The following is a 23,221-nucleotide window of genomic DNA, read 5'->3' as shown; positions in this document are numbered from 1 at the left end:
GAGTGGGGTATCCATGTTTCACTGCGGCGGTATCTCTGTGAGCTATCACTATGAAACCAGCTTTGGGCAAGTACAGGCAGCCACACATACACACGCATGCACGTCGTCATATGAGAGAAACATTCTTAAGTTAAACCCTATTTCACCTCACCTCTAAAGTACTGTCGGAAATGCTAGAAAAATGCTTTTTAGCCTTAATATCTTTATAAAGGTGATAAATGAACTATGTTGTCAATATATCAACTCGCCTATTGTCTACCTAATTTTTATTTCAATCGATTTAATATTCCCATGCATTTAAAGGGCAGTTTACAGGAGAGAATTTGGTACCAAAACAGCAACTTAAGATTTTTTCAGAGTTCAACAACAGAAATCTGAAATAGTCTTTACATTTATGCTAATCATACAGGTGGTGTAAAAATATGAATTAACGTTTTTCCTAAACAAATAAATGTTGAATGTTTGTGTTACTCTACTTAATTATCGTTTATATTAATATAAATGTTAAGTCTTGATAAATAAGTTTCCCGTCATGCATGCATATCTTTATCACAGCGTCCACTATGGCCAACTATTTGCAGTCAATTGTTGCAAAGGTTGATAGTTTTTTTCTGCTTAAAAAAAGACAGAGGTAAACCTTTCATTAGTTTGGAAAGGGTTTATTACAGAACTTGCAGAGCTGTTGGCATGTCTTACCAACAAGTTTACAATATTGTAAACAAATCATACAAGACAGGGACCGTCTCAAATGCAAAACTGGGACGTGAAACCATCCTTGACAACTTTGACAAGGGAGTACTTAGACGGGCGGTCTACAAACTTTATGAGAAGAAAACTATATATATTCTAAAGAAGCTACACCAGTGACTTCGTTAAATCTTCGGCCAATGTTCACAACTAGTTTAAACTGACCGAATTACATCCATATTGTTTCAGTGAAATATACTGTTGACATGCAAAACATTTATTAAAACCTTGCACATTTCTCAAATCAATCGATAAGATAACACAAGTGATAGGATTCCTTCCAATGTACAGTAATTCGTATGTTTATTTCAAAACAAACACACATACACAAATGCTCCCTTACATAACCAATACGTATACTATACGTACACATATTCAACATTTTGCAGAAAATATCTATTGAGATGACCCCTCCCACGAGCGTGTGCTCAGGTGTCAATTTCACCTGTCGATTCCGTGCATGCTGATGACGTAACACAGGCACTTAATGTTTGTATCAAATAAGGTCCCACTACCCCTTATTTTTCTAAGTTTTTGGTATTTTTATCAGTAAAAACACATTTCAGAGCATGTCTCAAAATTTATTCCCTCGGTCTACATTAGGTAGATGTTTCTTGAACTGATATTTGTTATTTAAGTAACTGTAATACCTCTGAGGTTGAAATATAAGTCAAAAAGCATTTTTCTAGCATTTCCGACAGTACTTTAGTGCTTTTGTTGGGTTGAGTCCCATCCAGGGCCCCGTTCCTCAAAGTGATCGTAGCGCTAAGGTGATCGTAACTCCCATACTTTAACATAGACTTACGACAGTCGTAGCGCTAAGGTGATCGTAACTCCCATACTTTAACACAGACTTACGACTGTCGTAGCGCTTTGAGGAACGGGGCCCAGGATTTGAACCCCCATCCTCAGAGTCGGGACAGCTCATCGCCAGCAAAAGGGAGCCACCAAGCCCATCGATTAATTTGGGATTACACTTTCTCAGTAAGTACAATGATGGTGGGAGGGTCGAATCCCCTGGGACTCAACCCAACAAAAAATACTAGAACCTGCACTTTACTAAAAGGGTAATCCCAAATATAACGTGTTACATTTGACAACTTTCTAAATGGCAGTATGTATTCATATCATTCAGCCGTGCCAATTTACACCTATCAGAGGGATACACAAAGTCCGTGATCTAGATTAACCAATTGTCCATTTTCAAGAGTGGGTTAGATGGTGCACTTTGTGTGCTGGCGATTAGGTGCCCGACTCTTTGGGTGTGGCTTCGAATCCCGGGTGGGACTCAACCCAACAAAAGTAATAGAACCTGTCTTTTACTGAGAAAGGGTGATCCCAAATATAACATGTTACATTTGACCACTTTCTAAATGGCACGTTGTAATCATCACTCTTCTCAAACAATGAAAGCCATCATGAAACGACATCAAGGAAACAGCTTGAAGGAACAATTACTGAAGATAATGTCAGGTATATGTATATCCGAACCCCTTGTCTTTGGTGCCAAGAAACCAATGTTTGTCGTATGACGCGGCTTATTTCACTGGGTTGTCAGGCTCTGCCGGTTTATAAAGGTTTCAACGCATCTCAATCGATACCAATATCTGGTTTGTCTTGTCCGGATTGATTACTTAAAGTCGAGAGCTGGAAAAGTGCCGAGAGTGACTGTAAACAAGCAAACATAATTTCCATAGTGTTTGGCCAATACATGATTTGCTCATCAATTATTATGTTGTGGTGTGCTGTGCCTAGGTCACTCGTTGACAGTCGGTAGTCTTGATGGTTGGTTGGTTGTTTAACGCCGCACTCAGCAAACGCCTGTAAATAATCGAGTCTGGACCAGATAATCCAGTGATCAATAGCATGCGCATCGATCTACGCAACTGACTGACTGACTGAGTTTAGTTTTACGCCGCTTTTAGCAATATTCCACCAATATCACGGCGGGGGGACACCAGAAATGGGCTTAACACATTGTGCCCATGTGGGGAATCGAACCCGGGTCTTTGGCGTGACAAGCCAACGCTTTAACCACTAGGCTACCCCACCGCCCCTCTACGCAACTGGGATACGATGACGTGTCAACAAAGTCACCGAGCCTGACCACCCGATCCCGTTAGTCGCTACTTACGACAAGCATGGGTTACTGAAGACCCGGATATGCACGGGTATGGTAGTCAACCCACGCCATGTTCCCTATACGGGACCGCAACATTCGTTCTTGTCCAGCAGAAAGGTATACGAGTGGTTTGTTGTTTGACCGAATGATTTCATAAGCCTTATTTAGACATTCGTGTATTGCCATCCAAACATATCTAAGGGCAGCAGTTCCGTCGTATCAGTGTGAGCAAGTATGTCCTTGGTGCAATGTTCGTGCACGAATGTTCCTGCTGTCTTGGTGGATGGCTAAATTACTCATGGGTGTGAGGTATCAAGTCCTGTCTTTGCCATGCCCACTCTATGTGACCGGAAAACGGCTGAAAGCTACTCATTGTGTGACCGGACAGGTGTTGGAAGATAACATTGTTTCAGATGACCTTTTTGTGGACACCTACCAATATGAAGACTGTGTGTTTGATTGCGGTTGTATTTGGTGTTGTTGCGGTAAGTTTCGCCAAGTAAAACATCTCACGTTTGCGGAACAATCCTCGGCTGTGACGGTTGAGGACTAGAGTTCCGATTGGTTACATATAGATACTGACAATGTATTCTCGATAAAACTCCGTTCCTGCTCATCTTGGCATCTACAATGTTAGCTTGCCATTTCCCCCGTCGTACTTCGTCTCTTCCAATCCTTATTATCTGAACAAGGTTTTGGTTATAACCTCACTGTGTATTGTTATAAAAAACACAAGAGTTTAGGGTTCCTCCCAAACGATATATGCCAGTCCTGCCAGAAGAAAATACTAGCAACAGAGTTACCTGTTTTAACTTGAGCGTATCCGTCAAGTTATTTTGCATGTCGGCAACTGGAACGTATATGGGTGGCCACGAAGATTCAATAATTACAGTATGCGTTTTGTTCGTCATGTTCACGTTCCATTCCTTCTTTGTATCTGAAGCATTTTTTTTTACAAGCAGTCGTTCTGTTTAGTGTGACAAATGGACGACGCCGTCCATGATGTACCAGTGCCGCACCAACGCCGACTGCGACCAACAACAGTGCTGTGTTCTCTCACCCATTATCAAGAAACGGCAGATTCTATTGGATCCTTTCTACGCCCATACATGCGACGGGCTGAAAAACGAGAGTTCTGATTGGTGCATGATTCAGTCCCAGTATTCCCCTATCGCCCGCCATTACACCATGTCCTGCCCGTGCAAGCCCGGCCTCCGCTGTAAGAGACCGGATGTCCCTATGCCTGGATATGGAGACCGTTTTGGTAAATGTGTGAAACAATAATATTGCAAATAAATATATAACTCTCCATTTCATGTTATCAATAGATTTATTCCCATGTGTTAGGTTTCTTAGCTTTTCAGTACCAAGTTTAAACCCATGCTCGGAAACGTCTAGGTCATTCATAACTTTGGGCTATTCTCCCTCATCAAGAAGACAGTCTCATTACATGGTGTTACTCATACCTTCAATAGTGTTACCTACATTTCACAACCGTATACACATACTTGTCCAGTCGGGAATTCTATGCCGGAACAGGCAGAGGCAAGATGAGGTAACTTAATTATCCCAAACAAGTTGACGCCACATTGTTTGTTTGCCTGGAGAACCAGTCAACACTTAATACATATAGTAAGTAGGAGCGTTGGCACACTTGTCAGACGGTTATACAAGGTACGTGATCTAGACTACCAGTTGTCAAATTTCCATTTTGTGGATCCGATGGCTGAGCGGGTTAAATCGCTGACTTTGTGTCCTGACAATTAGGTGCCTTACTCTGAATTTGTGGATTGGAAGCACGGATGGGATTCAACCCAAATAAGTACTAGAATCTGTACTTTACAAAGAAAGTGTAATCCCAAATATAACATACGTTGCATTTGATAATCTGTCTCACGACTTGAACTCACGCGTTCATATGGAGTGGATGAGGTCAAAGTCAATCATTTGTAACAATATGTTCACACACACTTCCTGCCTTATATGTTCTTAAGTGTGACCACGCGACATGTTTTGCCATTTGCCGCGTTGTTGTGATATTTTCCAAAAGGCCGTTTCAAAGTCAGTATATATCGCATTGTCGCCCCATCTAAGATGTGTAAAAAACGGCTGCACACTGCGACATATTAGGAGTGCGCATGTGTAGTAAGTTGATTAACGCATGCGGAGAAATAGTTATACTCAGTTTAGGCTCTAGTGGTCTTTTGTTACTCCAATGGCTTTAATACCGAGGTGGTAATCATTATAGCAACGGGGGCTACTATATTTATGATAATGAGTGTGAGTAGTTGATTTAGTGGTTGTTTTATGCCGCACTCAGCAATATGAAAGATAAACACCACAGCCGCAAACCAAACAAGAAGTTGACATTATAGGCAGCGTTTGCCGATGCCGGGTTACGATGGCACACAGCCAATCAACACATTTCAGACAGACAGACAGATTTGATTAAGTGTGAGACCCTCGGCCCAAAATACAGAAAATTCAGGGTTACAAATATATCCCTGCGCATAATACATATTTACATACATACAATATACATTCTTGATAATACAATGCATGATATAGATATATTAATATATATCAACCTTATTTGTTGAGCTTAAAATGAAAATATCATAATTATGAGAAGAATTATTGAAATAAAGTTATGTTGAGAGTCAGAATTGATGTATTAACCAATAAGCGTATAACGGAAAAAAATACAAGCTTCACAGATTAAGAGTATATGATATTCATTTTCAATAAAAGTTACTTATTTTTGGATAAACAGAGAGGACAAAGTCTTTCTTCATATGGTGTGGCATCTTCCAGTGTTGACAGTTATTCTAAAGTTACATGTCGTGTGTATGGCAACAGCCAAAGCCGCACTTAAACTCCCAGAAGCTAACTTAAACATACCATTGTCTAAAAACGAAATCAAAACCAAAAAACTTCCAAACGTGGCAAAGAAAATACCAAAATTCAAACCCTAAACTAAAACATCGACTAAAACAAACACTCCAAAAACTAAAAGCTCCCATAAATCTAAAAAAATATTGACAGGGCGATAAGCAAATTACAAACACTTCACTCTAAATTAAAATCCCATCTACAGTCAGTTTGAGACAAAATGATACCGATGAATTGCAATCTAACACAAAAACAAATAGACATAAAAGAATCAAACCAACGCGGAGTGCAATAAAAACAACAGACCAACTCTAGAAAAAAATTGCATTCTGTGTGTCACAAAAATAAAAAAGTTGTTTAAGAAACTTTCATCATTTATTTGTGCGTTTTCCCAGTTTGTTACAAGGGCGCATTGGCAACTAAAGGAAAAGCGCGAAAAGCGAGATGCACGTGCGTTCTCAATCATACATAACCAGAACATACATACAGGGACACCTGTTTACTTGTGACATGTATATGCATACATTTGTTTACAATATAAACATCAGAAGTATCTCTGATATTGAGGATTCGAACGCCTAAAATCGTACCCGCCATTTCTGTTTGTCAAAAGCGGCGTTGCGACAAGAGTTGTCTACCTTCGATAAATCAGTTGGTTCCTGTTTCCGGTGGCAAACAGTGACTACTGTAGTGATAGAACTTTTGTAACGATACTCTCCGATTTCCTCTATAACCATGCGTCGGCGGGGACCCGGATAGCTGCCATCAAAACAAAACCTCGCGGAGGTAAGACTTGAATAATTACATTAAATGTCGCGGTTTGCATGTCGCATTGATGATCAGACGTTTTATACCGAGGGTACTTATGTCATCATATCTGACCGCAATGTTAAACTGAATCAGGTATTAAATCAGGGTTAGGCAAGCCTGCCCCCCCCAAAAAAAACATTTTGAAAATACCCTAAAATGAGAAAAGACAGGAACGATCAGAATTCCTTCCAATATGGCCCTGCATCATCACTGTATCTATGTTCGAACCTGTCTTTCACTAAAGTAGTGATTCAAGATTGATAAGCTCGCTACCCACTATATGACATGTAAACAAAATGGCGTGTGCCTCTCGACTGGATTTTCAAAATCAGTTAAACATATTCTGACAAGCTTAAAACTGCTATAAAAATTGTTAATTATGTTAAGTTAGGTAAAGCAGTGAAAGTTGGTAAAATAAATGTGTACATAGTGAACTCAAAAACAGCTAATCTCTCTGTTCACTGCATGCGTCATACGATTGTTAGTGATACAGCTTCTCAGCATAGAGTTTAGCGGTTACCGTGGCAGCGAGGACTGAGTTGTCCCTAGACTAGTCCCAAATACATAAGTAGGATGTGTAGGCGATGACCTTTGTAACAATGTCACGACAGAATGTTTTCACTTGTTTCCTTATATTCCTCAGGCCAGATACAAAGACAAGGGATCAGTGCTGGCTGAAGATCAGGTTGTTCAGGTATGTGGTCCTTCAGCAGAATCTGTCCAACACAGTTTGTTCAGAGTTGTCATTTCTACTGTTATGAGATGTCAGGATGTCGGCTAGAAGTATGCCTGAGTGGCCCTGGAACATGACAAGTAGGCCCTGCAACATGACGAGTATGCCCTGCAACATGACGAGTAATCCCCGCAACATGACGAATAGGCCCTGCAACATGATGAGTAATCCCCGCAACATGACGAATAGGCCCTGCAACATGACGAGTAATCCCCGCAACATGACGAATAGGCCCTGCAACATGATGAGTAAGTCCTGAAACATAAGTAGGCCCTGCAACATGATGAGTAAGTCCTGAAACATAAGTAGGCCCTACAACATGAGGAGTAAGCCAGTAACATGATGAGTAAGCCCATTATAGAATGCGTAAGCCCTGCAACTTGATGAGTAGGTCCTGCAACATGACGAATAGGTCCTGCAACATGACAAGTAGGTCCTGCCACATGATGAGTAGGCCCTGCAACATGACGAGTAGGTCCTGCAACATGACGAGTAGGCCCTGCAACATGAAAAGTAGGCCCCACAACATGATGAGTAGGCCCTGCAACATGACGAGTATGCCCTGTAACATGACGAAGTAATCCCATAACATGACGAATAGGCCCTGCAACATGACGAGTAAGTCCTGAAACATAAGTAGGCCCTGCAACATGATGAGTAGGCCCTGCAACATGATGAGTAGGCCCTGCAACATGACGAGTAGGTCCTGCCACAGGACGAGTAGGCCCTGCAACATGAAAAGTAGGCCCATTATAGAATGAGTAGGCTCTGCAACATGACGAGTAAGCCCTGCAACATGAGGAGTAAGCCAGTAACATGATGAGTAGGCCCATTATAAAATGAGTAGGCTCTGCAACATGACGAGTAAGTCCTGCAACATGAGGTGTAAGCCAGTAACATGAGGAGTAAGCCCATTATAGAATGAGTAGGCTCTGCAACATGACGAGTAAGTCCTGCAACATAAGGAGTAAGCCAGTAACATGATGAGTAGGCCCATTATAGAATGAGTAGGCTCTGCAACATGACGAGTAAGTCCTGCAACATGAGGAGTAAGCCAGTAACATGATGAGTAGGCCCATTATAAAATGAGTAGGCTCTGCAACATGACGAGTAAGTCCTGCAACATGAGGCGTTAGCCAGTAACATGAGGAGTAAGCCCATTATAAAATGAGTAGGCTCTGCAACATGACGAGTAAGTCCTGCAACATAAGGAGTAAGCCAGTAACATGATGAGTAGGCCCATTATAGAATGAGTAGGCTCTGCAACATGAGAAAATACAAAATTCAAACCCTAAACTAAAACATCGACTAAAACAAACACTCCAAAAACTAAAAGCTCCCATAAATCTAAAAAAATATTGACAGGGCGATAAGCAAATTACAAACACTTCACTCTAAATTAAAATCCCATCTACAGTCAGTTTGAGACAAAATGATACCGATGAATTGCAATCTAACACAAAAACAAATAGACATAAAAGAATCAAACCAACGCGGAGTGCAATAAAAACAACAGACCAACTCTAGAAAAAAATTGCATTCTGTGTGTCACAAAAATTAAAAAAGTTGTTTAGAAACTTTCATCATTTATTTGTGCGTTTTCCCAGTTTGTTACAAGGGCGCATTGGCAACTAAAGGAAAAGCGCGAAAAGCGAGATGCACGTGCGTTCTCAATCATACATAACCAGAACATACATACAGGGACACCTGTTTACTTGTGACATGTATATGCATACATTTGTTTACAATATAAACATCAGAAGTATCTCTGATATTGAGGATTCGAACGCCTAAAATCGTACCCGCCATTTCTGTTTGTCAAAAGCGGCGTTGCGACAAGAGTTGTCTACCTTCGATAAATCAGTTGGTTCCTGTTTCCGGTGGCAAACACTGACTACTGCAGTGATAGAACTTTTGTAACGACACTCTCCGATTTCCTCTATAACCATGCGTCGGCGGGGACCCGGGATAGCTGCCATCAAAAACAAAAACCTCGCGGAGGTAAGACTTGAATAATTACATTAAATGTCGCGGTTTGCATGTCGCATCAGACGTTTTTATACCGAGGGTACTTATGTCATCATATCTGACCGCAATGTTAAACTGAATCAGGTATTAAATCAGGGTTAGGCAAGCCTGCCCCCCCCAAAAAAAACATTTTGAAAATACCCTAAAATGAGAAAAGACAGGAACGATCAGAATTCCTTCCAATATGGCCCTGCATCATCACTGTATCTATGTTCGAACCTGTCTTTCACTAAAGTAGTGATTCAAGATTGATAAGCTCGCTACCCACTATATGACATGTAAACAAAATGGCGTGTGCCTCTCGACTGGATTTTCAAAATCAGTTAAACATATTCTGACAAGCTTAAAACTGCTATAAAATTGTTAATTATGTTAAGTTAGGTAAAAGCAGTGAAAGTTGGTAAAATAAATGTGTACATAGTGAACTCAAAACAGCTAATCTCTCTGTTCACTGCATGCGTCATACGATTGTTAGTGATACAGCTTCTCAGCATAGAGTTTAGCGGTTACCGTGGCAGCTTGAGGACTGAGTTGTCCCTAGACTAGTCCCAAATACATAAAGTAGGATGTGTAGGCGATGACCTTTGTAACAATGTCACGACAGAATGTTTCACTTGTTTCCTTATATTCCTCAGGCCAGATACAAAGACAAGGGATCAGTGCTGGCTGAAGATCAGGTTGTTCAGGTATGTGGTCCTTCAGCAGAATCTGTCCAACACAGTTTGTTCAGAGTTGTCATTTCTACTGTTATGAGATGTCAGGATGTCGGCTAGAAGTATGCCTGAGTGGCCCTGGAACATGACAAAGGCCCTGCAGGCAACATGGCATTATAGAACATGATGAGTAATCCCCAACATGAGTAGGCTCTGCAACATGAGGCCCTGCAACATGAGAGTAAGTCCTGCAACATGAGGAGTAAGCCAGTAACATGATGAGTAAGCCCATTATAGAATGCGTAAGCCCTGCAACACGATGAGGGTCCTGCAACATGGCCGAATAGGTCCTGCAACATGACAAGAGTAGGCCCTGCAACATGTAGGCCCATTATAAAATGAGTAGGCTCTGCAACATGATGAGTAGGCCCTGCAACATGATGCAAACATGAGGATAGGTCCTGCCACAGGACAGTGAGAAAAGTAGGCCCATTATAGAATGAGTAGGCTCTGCAACATGACGAGTAAGCCCTGCAACATGAGTGTAAGCCAGTAACATGATGAGTAGGCCCATTATAGAATGAGTAGGCTCTGCAACATGACGAGTAAGTCCTGCAAACATGAGGGAGTAAGCCCATTATAGAATGAGTAAGCCAGTAACATGATGAGTAAGTAACATGATGAGTAGGCCCATTATAGAATGAGTAGGCTCTGCAACATGACGAGTAAGTCCTGCAACATGAGGAGTAAGCCAGTAACATGATGAGTAGGCCCATTATAAAATGAGTAGGCTCTGCAACATGACGAGTAAGTCCTGCAACATGAGGTGTTAGCCAGTAACATGAGGAGTAAGCCCATTATAGAATGAGTAGGCTCTGCAACATGACGAGTAAGTCCTGCAACATAAGGAGTAAGCCAGTAACATGATGAGTAGGCCCATTATAAAATGAGTAGGCTCTGCAACATGACGAGTAAGTCCTGCAACATGAGGTGTAAGCCAGTAACATGAGGAGTAAGCCCATTATAGAATGAGTAGGCTCTGCAACATGACGAGTAAGTCCTGAAACATAAGTAGGCCCTGCAACATGATGAGTAGGCCCTGCAACATGATGAGTAGGTCCTGCCACAGGACGAGTAGGCCCTGCAACATGAAAAGTAGGCCCATTATAAAATGAGTAGGCTCTGCAACATGACGAGTAAGTCCTGCAACATGAGGTGTAAGCCAGTAACATGAGGAGTAGGCCCATTATAGAATGAGTAGGCTCTGCAACATGACGAGTAAGTCCTGCAACATGAGGAGTAAGCCAGTAACATGATGAGTAGGCCCATTATAGAATGAGTAGGCTCTGCAACATGACGAGTAAGTCCTGCAACATGAGGAGTAAGCCAGTAACATGATGAGTAGGCCCATTATAGAATGAGTAGGCTCTGCAACATGAGTAGGCCCCTCAACATGATGAGTAGGTCCTGCAACATGATGAGTAGGTCCTGCAACATGGCGAGTAGGTCCTGCAACATGAGGAGTAGGTCCTGCAACATGAGAAGTAGGCCATGCAGCATAATGCCCTGCAACATGATGAGTAGGCCCTGCAACATGACGAGTAGGCCCTGTAATATGACGAGTAGGTCCTGCCACATGACGAGTAGGCCCTGTAACATGAGGAGTAAGCCAGTAACATGATGAGTAGGCCCATTTTACAATGAGTAAGCCCTGCAACATGATGAGTAGGTCCTGCAACATGACGAGTAGGTACTGCAACATGACAAGTAGGTCGTGCAACATGACGAGTAGGTCCTGCAACGTGACGAGTAGGCCCTGCATGATGAGTAGGTCCTGCAACATGATGAGTAGGTCCTGCAACATGATGAGTAGGCCCTGCAACATGACAAGTAGGTCGTGCAACATGACGAGTAGGTCCTGCAACGTGACGAGTAGGCCCTGCATGATGAGTAGGTCCTGCATGATGAGTAGGTCCTGCAACATGATGAGTAGGCCCTGCAACATGACAAGTAGGTCGTGCAACATGATGAGTAGGTCCTGCAACGTGACGACGAAGGCCCTGCAGTATAATGCCCTGTAACATGACGAGTAGGCCCTGCAACATGACAAGTGGGCCCTGCAACATGATGAGTAGGCCCTGCAACATGACGAGTTGGCCCTGCAACATGACAAGTAGGCCCAGCAACATGATGAGTAGGCCCTGCAACATGACAAGTAGGCCCTGCAACATGATGAGTAGGCCCTGCAACATGATGTAGGCCCTGCAACATGACAAGTAGGCCCTGCAACATGACGTAGGCCCTGCAACACGACGAGTAAGTCCTTCAACATGATGATAAGGCCCTGTAATAAGATGAATAGGTCCACCAACATCATGGTGAGGTGGGGGTGAGGTGAAATTTGGTTTTACGCCGTGCTTGAAAATATTTCACTCATATGACTACGTGCATGCGTGTGTATGTGTATGTGCGACTGCTTGTACTAGCCCAGACTTAAGCTGGTTTTATAGTGCTAGCCCACTGAGATACCATGCCGCAGTGAAGCATGAATACCCCACTCAGACACATTATACTGACTCCGAGCCGACCAGTCCTTGTTGTACCCATTAATGCCGAGCGCCAAGCAGGGACCAACAAGTACCATATTTTAATGTCTCTTGGTATGATGCAGCAGGGGATCGAACCCGCGACCTTCCGCTCTCCGGGCGCTCTAACCACTACACCACGGGGGCGGTCCTCAACATTATGAGTTGGCCCATCAGCAAAATGATGGACCCTGCAACATTATGAACATCCTGACCACATGATGAGTTGGCTCTGCAACATGACATCAATTCTCTCAGAATGCATACTGGTACATCATTTATATGGCAGACAATAAAGAATATATTGTATACCTAAGATTATTGTAACCCTGAATAGTTCATATGAAAGTTTTGATAAACATTAAAAAGCTTGAAACTGAAACATATCCACAAATTGTCAGATGGCAAGTCAAATGGAAATGTTCAAGAAGAATCTTGAGGACTTTGCCACGAAGCACAAAGGCGACATCAAGAAGGACCCTGAGTTCCGTCTACAGTTCCAGGAGATGTGTGCCTCTATTGGAGTCGACCCTCTGGCATGTAAGTACTGGTGCGTGAGTGAGGGAGTAAGGGAGGGATATCCGTCTATAGTTTCAGGAGATGTGTGCCTCTATAGGAGTCGACCCTCTGGCATGTAAGTACTGGTGTGAGAGTGAGGGAGATCCGTCTACAGTTCCAGGAGATGTGTGCCTCTATAGGAGTCGACCCTCTGGCATGTAAGTACTGGTGTGTGAGTGAGGGAGATCCGTCTACAGTTCCAGGAGATGTGTGCCTCTATAGGAGTCGACCCTCTGGCATGTAAGTACTGGTGTGTGAGTGAGGGAGATCCGTCTACAGTTCCAGGAGATGTGTGCCTCTATAGGAGTCAACCCTCTGGCATGTAAGTACTGGTACGTGAGTGAGGGAGGGAGATCCGTCTACAGTTCCAGGAGATGTGTGCCTCTATAAGAGTTGACCCCCTAGCAAGTAAGTACTGGTGTGTGAGTGAGGACGTTCCATTGTAGATCTTAGAGTGATCATGATGTTTATCATGATATACAGCATCAGTCAATGTAGGACTATTGTGACTGATGTGTTCATCGTATTACAGCCAGCAAGGGTTTCTGGGCGGAGATGCTGGGAGTCGGAGATTTCTACTATGAACTGGGGGTACAAATTGTTGAGGTCTGTCTTGCCACAAGTCACAGGAATGGAGGTGAGTCCGGTTTTCAACCTCCATACTAGAGATATAAGATCCATGAATACTTTTCATCTATCTTGTGTTCAAAGTTACTTACGCACAGTTTCATCTTGTCATGCCATTCTCTCTCTCTCTTTTTTTATATCTCTCACTCACTCACAGATGTTTTATTGTCAGTGCTAGATTGATGGTTTCAAGTTATTGTTTGTGTACCATATTTGCAGGCCTGGTGAGCATCGAGGAGCTGCGTGAGAGGGTGGAAGCATCGCGAGGAAGACACACACAAGACATTAGCATGTAAGTACACACAGACATGCACACAGGCAGACACACAAGGGGATGGTGAGAGAAGAGGAGGGATGAAGGGAGGGATAGATGGCTCGATGGACAGAGCTGGGAAGGGCTGACAACTGTTGTTCGGTCCGTGTCAACACTGGCTTTACACATTGTGCCCATGTGTGAAACAGTCGTATTTGCACATTTTCTTTGGAATGCAAATAGAAGGTGTGCCCAATACAAAGTGCACCTGGCTACCCAAAGAATAAGAATGTTCAGTTTTCTGGATTCAAGTGTTATCTGAGAGTCTGTTAGGCAAATAATAACAAAAAATATTAAGATTATTTTCATTAAGTAGGGACAGTTTCACTGCCTTTGTTAAGAGTGTGACTGCTTGTAGTCTGAAGTATCAGAGAAGAAAGTTATCCTGCACAGTTTATCTTGTGTTTACCTACTTGTCTCACATCTGGTGTTTGTTGTAGAGATGACCTACTGCGAGCCATAAAGAAACTTAAGATCCTCGGCAATGGTTTCACCGTCATTCCGATGGGCACAACATTCATGATACAGTCTGTGCCAGGGGAGCTAACTATGGATCACACTACTCTCCTCACACAAGCACAGGCAAGTCTGTCTTCACATACATCAGGGAAATCTGACTTGTAGTTGTTGTCCGTGGACATTGAAGTCTTGTCAAAGCATGTTTTGTGTCATGTATATCTGGGAACAACACTTGTCCTGTTTATAAGCATTCAGTAATGAGAAACTGGGCATCGGTGCCTGTTGAATTATTATCAAGCTCTTGTTATGGTACCTTTAGGAATCCTGCATTCTGATCGATCAGCCAGGGGTATCAAAAGTACATTGAGACCTTGATTTAATTGATAGCCTCATCATTAATACTGAAGAATATATATGTTTGAAATTGTTTTTTTCTCTACTGCAACTGGTAGGCGATTTCAGGTACTGATGTCCATACTGTGTGCTGCTGGGTATCAGCTTGTCCAGCAGTGTATTCAGGACAGGAAACCAAATGAACAGATGATAACTAAATAACGTAATCTCTTAACTCAGTTACGTCACCCTAGCTTGTCACATAGTCTGTCACAGTGATGACTACATCCGTCACTTCATCTTCTGTTTTGTCATGATCAGGATTTTTGTTTAAGTACGTTTTAGGAATGTTACACTCTAATTACCTCATGATTGAGGGCAGGATGAGAAATACCTGTTCATATGACAAAACATTTGTTGTGGGAGCCATTTAATATTCCATTAAGTGTGGAAAGTTCTGATATTAAGGTATCAGTATATAAACTAAATGTATCTGACATTTCTTGTCGGCAGTGGCAATGATGATGTTATGTTAGGTGACAGAGCAAATGCTTCATTCATTCACATCAAATTGTCAGTACTGTGTATCTGTACTAACCCAGCTTGTTGTCACAGGGAGAGAGATTGTCATATGATTGTCACAAGTGTCACTGTGATATTATGTTGCAGGCTAAAGGCTACGTGACCAAGAGTCAGCTGGAGAAGGAGCTGAAGTGGGAAGAGGAGCGAGCTCGGCGGGCGCTGGTATGTGGAGGTGGTTGTATCATGGGGGTGGAAACAATCGGGGTGAATCCAGGATATAACAGGCCCCTGTATTCTATGATTGTCACGGCAGGGGCTGGTATGTGGAGGGGTGTGTGCCTTAGGGGTGGTAACAATCGGGGGGATTCCATGATATAACAGGTCCCTGTATTCTATGATTGTCTGGGCTTGGCAGGAGCTGGTATGTGGAGGGGCGTGTGTCATGGGGGTGGCAACAATCAGGGGGATTCCATGATATAACAGGTCCCTGTATTCTATGATTGTCTGGGCTTGGCGGGAGCTGGTATGTGGTGGGGTGTGTGCCTTGGGGGTGGTAACAATCAGGTTGATTCCAGGGTATAACAGGTCCCTGTATTCTATGATTGTCACGGCAGGTGCTGGTATGTGGAGGGGCGTGTGCCTTAGGGGTGGTAACAATCGGGGGGACTCCATGATATAACAGGTCCCTGTATTCTATGATTGTCTGGGCTTGGCAAGAGCTGGTATGTGGAGGGGCGTGTGTCATGGGGGTGGCAACAATCGGGGGGATTCCATGATATAACAGGTCCCTGTATTCTATGATTGTCTGGGCTTGGCGGGAGCTGGTATGTGGAGGGGTGTGTGCCTTGGGGGTGGTAACAATCAGGTTGATTCCATGATATAACAGGTCCCTGTATTCTATGATTGTCTGGGCTTGGCGGGAGCTGGTATGTGGTGGGGTGTGTGTCATGGGGGTGGTAACAATCAGGTTGATTCCAGGGTATAACAGGTCCCTGTATTCTATGATTGTCACGGCAGGTGCTGGTATGTGGAGGGGCGTGTGCCTTGGAAGTGGTAACAATCAGGGTGATTCCATGATATAACAGGTCCATGTATTCTATGATTGTCTGGGCTTGGCGGGAGCTGGTATGTGGAGGGGTGTGTGCCTTGGGGGTGGTAACAATCAGGTTGATTCCAGGGTATAACAGGTCCTTGTATTCTATGATTGTCACGGCAGGTGCTGGTATGTGGAGGGCGTGCCTTGGAAGTGGTAACAATCAGGGTGATTCCATGATATAACAGGTCCCTGTATTCTATGATTGTCTGGGCTTGGCGGGAGCTGGTATGTGGAGGGGTGTGTGCCTTGGGGGTGGTAACAATCAGGTTGATTCCATGATATAACAGGTCCCTGTATTCTATGATTGTCTGGGCTTGGCGGGAGCTGGTATGTGGTGGGGTGTCTGTCATGGGGGTGGTAACAATCAGGGTGATTCCAGGGTATAGTAGGTCCCTGTATTCTATGATTGTCACGTCAGGTGCTGGTATGTGGAGGGCGTGTGTCATGGGGGTGGCAACAATCAGGGTGATTCCATGATATAACAGGTCCCTGTATTCTATGACTGTCTGGGCTTGGCGGGAGCTGGTATGTGGAGGGGTGTGTGCCTTGGGGGTGGTAACAATCAGGTTGATTCCATGATATAACAGGTCCCTGTGTTCTGTGATTGTCTGGGCTTGGCGGGAGCTGGTATGTGGAGGGGTGTGTGCCTTGGGGGTGGTAACAATCAGGTTGATTCCAGGGTATAACAGGTCCCTGTATTCTGTGATTGTCTGGGCTTGGCGGTGCTGGTATGTGGAGGGTGCCTTGGGGTGGTAACAATCAGGTTGATTCCAGGGTATAACAGGTGGCAACAATCAGGGGGCTCGTGTCATGAGGGTGGATTCCAGGCTGATTCCATGATATAACAGGTCCCTGTATTCTATGATTGTCACGTCAGGTGCTGGTATGTGGAGGGGTGTGTGCCTTGGGGGTGGTAACAATCAGGGGGATTCCATGATATAACAGGTCCCTGTATTCTATGATTGTCTGGGCTTGGCAGGAGCTGGTATGTGGAGGGGTGTGTGCCTTGGGGGTGGTAACAATCAGGTTGATTCCAGGGTATAACAGGTCCCTGTATTCTGTGATTGTCTGGGCTTGGCTGGGAGCTGGTATGTGGAGGGGGTGGCAACAATCAGGTTGATTCCAGGGTATAACAGGTCCCTGTATTCTATGATTGTCACGGCAGGTGCTGGTATGTGGAGGGGCGTGTGTCATGGGGGTGGCAACAGGGTGATTCCATGATATAACAGGGTCCCTGTATTCTATGATTCCAGGGTATGTGGAGGGGTGTGTGCCTTGGGGGTGGTAACATATAACAGGTCCCTGTATTCTATGATTGTCACGTTTGCAGGTGCTGGTATGTGGAGGGGCGTGTGTCATGGGGGTGGCAACAATCAGGGTGATTCCAGGGTATAACAGGTCCCTGTATTCTATGATTGTCACGTCAGGTGCTGGTATGTGGAGGGTGGGGGTGGTAACAATCAGGGGGATTCCAGGATGTCCCTGTATGTGATTGTCTGGTTGGCAGGTGCTGGTATGTGGAGGGGCGCGTGTCATGGGGGTGGCAACAATCAGGTTGATTCCAGGGTATAACAGGTCCCTGTATTCTATGATTGTCACGTCAGGTGCTGGTATGTGGAGGGGTGTGTGTCATGGGGGTGGTAACAATCAGGGTGATTCCAGGGTATAACAGGTCCCTGTATTCTATGATTGTCTGGGCTTGGCAGGTGCTTGTATGTGGAGGGGCATGTGTCATGGGGGTGGGGTGTCATGGGGAATGGCAACAATTAGGGTGATTCCAGGATATAACAGATCCCATGTGTTCCATGATTGTCACTAGTGCTGAATAATGAAGATCAAATTGATCTGACCAACTTGTTTCCTACTTGTGTGACTTAACATATTCAAGACTGAAAGACAAAATATTATCCCATAATAGTTTGTGATAGTAATGAATGATTTGGGTATATGTTACATCCTGTAGTGAAGCATGACAGTAGATATGACCTGAAATATTCTTAATGGATGATAGAGGTAAGACAGTTTGTGTTTGGTAATCCGTAGTACTGCTATGATTTGTCAAACTTTCATTCACTCAGCAAGGCAAATGAGTCTCCCAAAGGTAGGGGCGGTGGAGTAGCCTAATGGTTAAAGTCTCCACTCGTCATGCTGAAGACCAGGGTTCGATTCCTACATGGGTACAATGTGTGAAGTACATTTCCTGCCGTGTCCCCTGCCGTGATATTGCTGGAATATTGCTAAAAGCGTTATAAGACCATACTCGCTCACTCCCAAAGATGATCTCAGGTCGCCTGACCTGAGCAAGTTCCTGGCCAAGATGAGTCCCGCTGGTTGTTGGTGTATGACGTTGACAGGTCTCCATCACCTCTCAGACATGTATATTGGGGGAAGGTCTGGGCCCATTGCTCCATGGCAGCCTGTTGTGCTGCAGAATGTGAGCATTGGTGATTCAGGAATTGTGAGCATTGTTGTCCAGACAGATGAATTGTTGACCCACCTGCACACAGGACAACAAATACTATAGATCAGCACATATACCCCATATAGACATTTATATGAATATCATCGTTATTTGTATGATTTTTAGCACACATATACTCACATTTGGACACATACTATACATTGAGTTTAGATATGTATTAGGGGTCGCTCAATTTCCTGCATGTCTCAAAACACACAAACATAATATTATATTCCAACTGATTTAAATATTCCTTCTGTTTCTTTGTGACAGGACTTCATGGTGAAGGAGGGGTTGGCATGGGTCGACGACGTCCCTCGTGGTGATCGCCAATTCTGGTTCCCTAGTCTGTTCCCAGCATGCACTGCCACATGATCATGGCCTGACCAAGATGTTGAATGATGAGCCATGTTATGTAGCTGACATCCCCAGCTCCATGTGTATACAGAAGGGTGTGGTTTGTTGGAAGCTACATCGGTACAACCCAGAGTGCAACTTGCTTACATCTCATTTTAGGTACAGTTCATAATTTATGGCTTTGTGTGGGGAGAAAGGAAAGGAGATGACGATTTTAAGGGGGGTCACCCATTTTGTTCTTGGGAGGTAGAAGGGTCATCAATTTTGTACAGTATTGGGTGGTGGGGTGGTGTCATCAATTTTGCACATAAAAATTATTAAGAAGACATTCTTTAAAATTATGGGAAGGGGTGGGGGTGCACTTACTTTGTACATAAATGTTAGGGGTGTCATTCACATTGTACATCCTTTTCCATAAATATCATCATCATCCCCCTAGCCATGACTTATGAACAGTCCCTTAGATAAACAAGTATTTCTTTTGACACAATCACTACAGTACATGGATAGTTAATGATTATATCCCATGACCAGCTCAATACGTTGAGTGGTATGCCTCATGCAGTGAGCCCCCTGATAATTGTCTGGTATTAGGGCCAGCAAATAGTTCCTGCGCCGATTTTTCACAACTCCTGTCTAACACAGACTTTACATGTCATAGATCAAAGATCAGGTTGTCAAAATATGTTATAAATATGCACACGTTGTTTATTTTGATCTGTATTGGTTATTTGATGAGTTGCTGCTGTAGCGATGTATTCTATGTTAATTTTGTTCAAAAGACGTCACGGTCCAACTACTTGTAACGCAATGGAACACTTCATACCCCGGGAATAACAATAAACATGCTGTTGAGATGGACGTATAAAGCTCGAAGCACCTGTAAAATATGCCTCGTGCGTACTGTGATTCAACCTCATTTGGCCGTTTTGTACAATGTTCGAATGGTTTACGGTGACATTTCGTGAGTAAACACTTGCTACCAAATGATGACAGGGGAATAAGTCTTTGGTAGTACCTCTAACAAAATAATGTATGCTGATGTCAGATAGTGTATAAATATGTTGTTAAGAGTGTATTTTGAGTTATTTTCCAAAACCCAGCAAGATGGATAAAGTTTATTAGTAGGTGACAGGTTCTACACGTTAATATGAGTTCATTATTTCATTAACACCAATTCAGCCGGCCCCTCCATCATGGTTAATAAAGTATGTGTTTATTACCAACTACCAATTCTGTCAAACCAGGGACAGTGAATAGTGGAAGAGGAATGTGTATATGTACCTGGCAGTGTAGTCATTTATCTAGTCAGTCACTAAATCTTGTTATGTGCTACACCCTACATTGGTTTCCCTCCGATGTTATGTAATAAACTATACTGTGCACCTGGCCGAGATGTGTTGTGTTATCCTATCCTTAAGGTCCGTTTTACCAAGGTGACAGGTCCCTGTCCACGTGAAGTGAACAGCCTTTACATAGTTTGAATGTGGTAAGTGTATCGGCATGAGAACACCAGCTGGTCACAGGTCTCGGGACTCAGACTTCAAGGGTGTGGTACCGACAGACCATAATCAGGGTAACTGAACCCACAGTCACAGGATCCTGACAGGGTAAGGAAAACAACTACGACTCCCCACTGGGTTATCGGAGTCAATGAGTTCACTTCTTGGATGCAGGGACCGAGGACAAGGAAACTTAGCATTATTGACACTTATCTATAACTTGCCAGTATCACGTCCTACTTGTGATTGGTCCGCCCCCGTGGTGTAGTGGTTAGAGCATCCGCCCGGAGAGCGGAAGGTCGCGGGTTCGATCCCCGACCGCATCATACCAAAAGACGTTAAAATATGGTACTCGTTGGTCCCTGCCTGGCGCTCGGCATTAATGGGTACAACAAGGACTGGTCGGCTCGGAGTCAGTATAATGTGTCTGAGTGGGGTATTCATGCTTCACTGCGGCATGGTATCTCAGTGGGCTAGCACTATAAAACCAGCTTAAGTCTGGGCTAGTACAAGCAGCCACACATACACATACACACGCATGCACGTCGTCATATTAGCGAAATATTCTCAAGCACTATGTAAAACCCAATTTCACCTCACCTCACCTACTTGTGATTGACCGCCTCCGTGGTGTAGTGGTTAGAACGTCCGCCCGGAGAGCGGAAGGTCGCGGGTTCAATCCCCGACCGCGCCATACCAAAAGACGTTAAAGTATGGTACTTGCTGGTCCCTGCCTGGCGCTCGGCATTAATGGGTACCGTACAACAAGGACTGGTCGGCTCGGAGTCAGTATAATGTGTCTGAGTTGGGTATTCATGCTTCTCTGCGGCCTGGTATCTCAGTTAGCTAGCACTATAAACCAGCTTAAGTCTGGGCTAGTACAAACAGCCACACACGCACGTCGTCATATGAGCGAAATATTCTCAAGTACGAACGTTAAACCCCATTTCATCTCACCTCACCTACTTATAATGTCGGCGGTTTTCCAGGAGCTGCATCAATTCCCCACATTGGTGCAATATGTGAAACCCATTTTTGGTGTCCCCCGCCGTGGTATTGCTGTAATATTGCTAAAGGTGGCGTAAAAGTAAACTCACTCACTCTCTCCAGGAGCTCCAGGACGACGGGTGTCACGTTGCCAGATTTGGTCGACTAAGTTGGGCATCTTGTACCTACCTCGTCCAGTGACCGGTTCACTGCTCCAGATTATACGCATGCTGACCACCTCGATATACCTCGTATATGGTTTAGTGCGGCGTTAGACATTTGTGCAACACAATCCTTTGAAACGATAAGACCAAAATATACACCAGTATTACACTCCACTTTTGTTTCAAAGGATGACATAAGTTGCCTGATACATTCCAATACCAATATCGTTTCCTCTTTTCTGAATAGTGCGTTGACCTACCTTGCAAGTTTAGAATTAAAATCAAATCAATATCAGGTGAGCTAAGAACTAAGTGGCTAAATTTTGTGTAGAATGAGCCCGCCTTTGATATATATATGTAAAAGAAGATGAAGTTGAAATAAGTTTGGCAGACGTTTTCAGCTGGTGCATTCTGTAAATTCTGTACCTGCTTCTTCAGGCCGTTTAATGCAGTGACTGGCACACTTTGTAGCACTATAACGTCACACAGGACGTACATGTATATCGTACATAGTAGAACATGATCACACAGGACGTACATGTATATCGTACATAGGAGAACATGATCACACAGGACGTACATCTATATCGTACACATGATCACACAGGACGTACATATATATCGTACATAGTAGAACATGATCACACAGGACGTACATATATATCGTACATAGGAGAAGATGATCACACAGGACGTACATGTATATCGTACATAGTAGAACATGATCACACAGGACGTACATATATATCGTACATAGAAGAACATGATCACACAGGACGTACATATATATCGTACATAGTAGAACATGATCACACAGGACGTACATATATATCGTACATAGGAGAAGATGATCACACAGGACGTACATATATATCGTACATAGGAGAACATGATCACACATGACGTTCATGTATATCGTACATAGGAGAAGATGATCACAAAGGACGTACATGTATATCGTACATAGGAGAACATGATCACACAGGACGTACATATATATCGTACATAGGAGAACATGATCACACAGGACGTACATGTATATCGTACATAGGAGAACATGATCACACAGGACGTACATATATATCGTACATAGGAGAAGATGATCACACAGGACGTACATATATATCGTACATAGGAGAAGATGATCACACAGGACGTACATGTATATCGTACATAGGAGAACATGATCACACAGGACGTACATCTATATCGTACATAGGAGAACATGATCACACAGGACGACATGATCACACATACGTACATATATATCGT

At 43.6% G+C, this 23,221-nt stretch overlaps 2 protein-coding genes across 3 annotated transcripts; both read left to right on the top strand.

Annotated features, from left to right (window-relative positions):
- The first annotated feature begins 3,286 nt into the window (after nucleotides 1-3,286).
- LOC124276696 (U3-aranetoxin-Ce1a-like) lies at nucleotides 3,287-4,178 on the top strand. The gene is made up of 2 exons (XM_046712343.1): nucleotides 3,287-3,354; nucleotides 3,845-4,178. The coding sequence occupies exons 1-2, from the start codon at nucleotides 3,310-3,312 to the stop codon at nucleotides 4,151-4,153; spliced, it is 354 nt and encodes a 117-aa protein (XP_046568299.1). The 5' UTR covers nucleotides 3,287-3,309; the 3' UTR covers nucleotides 4,154-4,178.
- Nucleotides 4,179-7,239: 3,061 nt separating this feature from the next.
- Nucleotides 7,240-20,687, top strand: LOC124276695 (vacuolar-sorting protein SNF8-like). 2 transcript variants are annotated; one of them, XM_046712341.1, is made up of 8 exons: nucleotides 9,169-9,305; nucleotides 9,968-10,018; nucleotides 12,972-13,110; nucleotides 13,661-13,765; nucleotides 13,975-14,047; nucleotides 14,509-14,650; nucleotides 15,530-15,604; nucleotides 19,213-20,687. In XM_046712341.1, exons 1-8 carry the CDS (start codon nucleotides 9,252-9,254, stop codon nucleotides 19,312-19,314), a joined length of 741 nt encoding a protein of 246 aa, XP_046568297.1. In that variant the 5' UTR covers nucleotides 9,169-9,251; the 3' UTR covers nucleotides 19,315-20,687. The 2 variants fall into 2 exon arrangements, with proteins under 2 accessions (XP_046568298.1, XP_046568297.1); XM_046712342.1 differs by lacking the exons at nucleotides 9,169-9,305; nucleotides 9,968-10,018 and adding an exon at nucleotides 7,240-7,265.
- Nucleotides 20,688-23,221: the final 2,534 nt, after the last annotated feature.

This window comes from Haliotis rubra, unplaced genomic scaffold (genome assembly GCF_003918875.1).
Source record: "Haliotis rubra isolate DU_JTF1 unplaced genomic scaffold, ASM391887v1 Scf211, whole genome shotgun sequence".
In the NCBI taxonomy this organism is placed as follows: domain Eukaryota; kingdom Metazoa; phylum Mollusca; class Gastropoda; order Lepetellida; family Haliotidae; genus Haliotis; species Haliotis rubra.
The sequence above is the reverse complement of the archived record's forward strand: the minus strand, read 5'-3'. Positions and strand labels throughout refer to the sequence as shown.